This window comes from Ylistrum balloti, unplaced genomic scaffold, assembly GCF_031769215.1.
Source record: "Ylistrum balloti isolate Yb309-2 unplaced genomic scaffold, AGI_CSIRO_Ybal_v1 Utg370344, whole genome shotgun sequence".
Lineage (NCBI taxonomy): Eukaryota > Metazoa > Mollusca > Bivalvia > Pectinida > Pectinidae > Ylistrum > Ylistrum balloti.
In genome coordinates, this window is record NW_026782247.1 from 1,883,821 (window position 1) to 1,887,208 (window position 3,388).

Here is a 3,388-nt window from a genome sequence, read left to right on the forward strand (position 1 = left end):
TAAACCATCAACAGTACACATAAACCATCAACAGTCACATAAACCATCAACAGTCCACATAAACCATCAACAGTCACATAAACCATCAACAGTCACATAAACCATCAACAGTACACATAAACCATCAACAGTCCACATAAACCATCAACAGTCACATAAACCATCAACAGTCACATAAACCATCAACATTTCTGGAATAATCTGCTTTACAAACGATTATGCAATGATTACAAAAAAGCGGCTACTCGGCGAGATAACGGATAACTATATAATACTAAAATAGGAGTGTAGTGAATCCGGATTTACATGTAGTCTGTCTACTTCTACACACGATCAAGTTTTAACACAAGAACCGGTGTTTGGTGTAAATTAAAATTATTCAGAATATGTGAGAAATTGCACAAAAAAGAGACTAAAACACATGTTATACGGATAAATACTTCATTCTTTGTGAACTGTGCCGATAAACTTGTGTCATTTTGTAAACCTCTTGTTTATAAGACTGATAATACTGCATGCATAGCTATTAGGTCGTGAGGTTTTATGTGTATATCAATGGTTTCGGATGACGATAATATCTGCTGTTTTACTGGCTAGTCTATCACAGGGTTCCCCTCCAATACACCTGTCCTCGGTTATACCGATAGGATGTAAAGATTACACTCAACTGTTCACGTACTGTATTATCCCTGTTCTGTTTATGCTTTAACAGTCCACAATACTTGTTAGGATTTTTCGAATGTTTTGAAATTCGTTCAGTGTCGGCTCTGGCGATCTATTGAGGCGCTTATGGCTGCTCCGCTTAGCCAAACGATATAAAGTATGCTAGAAAATATAAACAGCCATGCAAAAGACCAATTTTCTTGGTGAGGTCTAACTATCAACCGCGTCGTCGAGCGTCTGAAGTTGAATGTCTCTACACGTGGTACACGACGAACTACAATGACTTCCGCTAACTCCTGAATCGGACGTTCATCTGAAATGGAAATGCAGATGTATATTGAGTACAAAGAGAATGACTGGCTAGTTATTTTATTGCTTCAGTCATCCGTAGACGGGCTGAAACGTGGGTCCCGTATGAGGTACTGACTTAACCATACGAGTGTACCATCTTACACAAAAATATTTCCAGTGGTAACATGGCTTTGAATACAAACTGCATCATGTGCACACCAAGGTTTGGGGCAAGCAGATGGGTTATTATCCAGTTATGGAAAATGGAAAATTCACCATCGTTAAATCTAAATCGTCAAGCTGGGTGAAAAGCTAACTGTTAATTTCGTTGTGGGAAAAAATCGAGGTAAAGGGCTCACGTAGAAGGTCTACAAATTTTACAAATCCTCCAAACAAATATAGAAGGTAAGGGTAGCCCGCTGTGATGCATAGTGGGCCAGAAAAAATGACAAACAAATATGACCGTGACAAGACATGACAGCAGGTTAGTTTAAATATATAAGTAACAGAGGTCATTATCCAATTCGATGCCTACGCTAGGATTCAAACCCTGGACCTCTGGTTTACTAGTCTGACGCTCAAACGACAAAGAAGTTCAGCCCACCAGCATAGCATTTCACCATGGTAACACGTGAATTTAAAAATGTTTTGTGTTTAAATATGCTTAAGTATCAATAGATTTTACCCCTTGCAGCACTTCGAACAAAACAACATCGATAGATTTACGGAATTGGAAACATAAATGACAATAAATTGTGTACCTTTTATCACAGCGGGAATTGCGATTTCCACTTCTTTGTTCATAATGTCCTGTAAGTGATTAAGAGCTTTTTGAAAATTCTGCTTAAGAATTTCAATCCGTTTCATTCCTGATCGACTTTTTGATAAAAACGGAAGTGTGTCCTTGCTTTCAATTATTGTTTTTGAAAGATGAGATTTAAATTTCTTCATTTGTTCCAAATATTTCTCAGAAGATTGCATTTTGTCTCTTAAAGACTTAACACGTCCTCTGCATACTTGATAGCAGAACTTTTTACATTCCCCTTCACGGTCACTGGGAATTTTTCCAGATGTGTATAAAAGATTAAACAACCTTATTAGTTCATCTTCAGCGCAACTGTTTTGTCTAAGTCTGTTTGTTATACATTTATTCTGGAGTTTGGTGTAAGCGATTTCCTGCCTCATGTCAGTCAGTATATGGTCGAGCTGACACCGATAACTCCTACAGGCTTTGTCAGCTGTTACCACTTCATGTAGGTCTTCATTTCTATGTTCTTCAATCACTCCATGAGCGCAGACAATTTTACAACATTCCATGCAAAAAAATTTCAAAAATCCATTATCGTGGCCATCTTTGTTACATCTATTGTTAACATATTTTGTGTTTTTAATAAGTGGCTGTTGTACATGATGTCGATATGGCTTTTTCTCGTGAGTCTTTAAATTGCACATATTGCAAAGCACCTTTGAACAAGTAAAACACTTATAATCAGCCCTTTTCGATGTACATTTCTCACACTTAGGTACCGTTTTATTCCTGATGAAATCCACCAAGTCCCCTCTTGTGAGATCCCTTGTATATTTTGTGCTCTCACTTTCATACTTATGAACTTTATTACATTGAGGACACGTGATACTTCCGCTATGTTGCGGTAACTTCTCGAGACATTGCGAACAGTATGCATGTTGACATGGTAACAGCATTGGGACGTTGGTCTCGTCATCATATTCCTCAACACAAATTGGACACTCAAGATACCGGGTCATTAGTTCGGATACAAGGATCTTATCATCCTGATCATCCGACATATCGTAATGATGTTGTTTGAATTTATCCAATGGTACTGAATTGTCCACGATTTTAGACACGCATGCACAAACTAGGTTTGTTATCCAGTAGCCCGATAGTGTTATCTACCTAACGTACAGGCCTGCAAGTGATACAATACCGTTGACTATCGGCCTTGACCGAAAGAAAAAAACATTGACATAACTACGATAAAATCGTATATCTCGCTTTGTCAACTTAGCAATATTTTGTATTATGCCCGATGTCGAGTAATCTATCGGTCTTTATGTTGATACGGAAATATTTGCATAAAGGCATTCGAATGTCGAAATTAAGTTTAACATACAACAGCGAAGATAAAGTTACCGCCTCATTTACCAGGCACAGTGTAATTTTTCTGTTGCACAACGTAGGTCCCAATATTGAATATTGTAAAGATCTATTTTTAAATTTCCCTTTGTTAAATGGAACAGCCATCGTAAGACAAGTTCGGCAATTATCATAATTAAAAAGAACGACATTGAAATGTGTTATTTTTTTCTTGTCGTAAGGGATCAAGAATGACAAAATGATCTGCATGTTTAAAACGTCATTTCTCACCCGGACACGTTAACATGACTCCCCAGGTAGCAAGCTGTGTGTGTG

General features: G+C 37.6%; 1 protein-coding gene across 1 annotated transcript; it reads right to left on the reverse strand.

Annotated features, from left to right (window-relative positions):
• Window positions 1–755: 755 nt before the first annotated feature.
• LOC132553668 (probable E3 ubiquitin-protein ligase MID2) lies at window positions 756–2,763 on the reverse strand. The gene is made up of 2 exons (XM_060217928.1): window positions 1,716–2,763; window positions 756–976 (listed from the first exon to the last, which is right to left on the reverse strand). The coding sequence occupies exons 1-2, from the start codon at window positions 2,761–2,763 to the stop codon at window positions 756–758; spliced, it is 1,269 nt and encodes a 422-aa protein (XP_060073911.1).
• Between the last annotated feature and the right edge of the window lie 625 nt (window positions 2,764–3,388).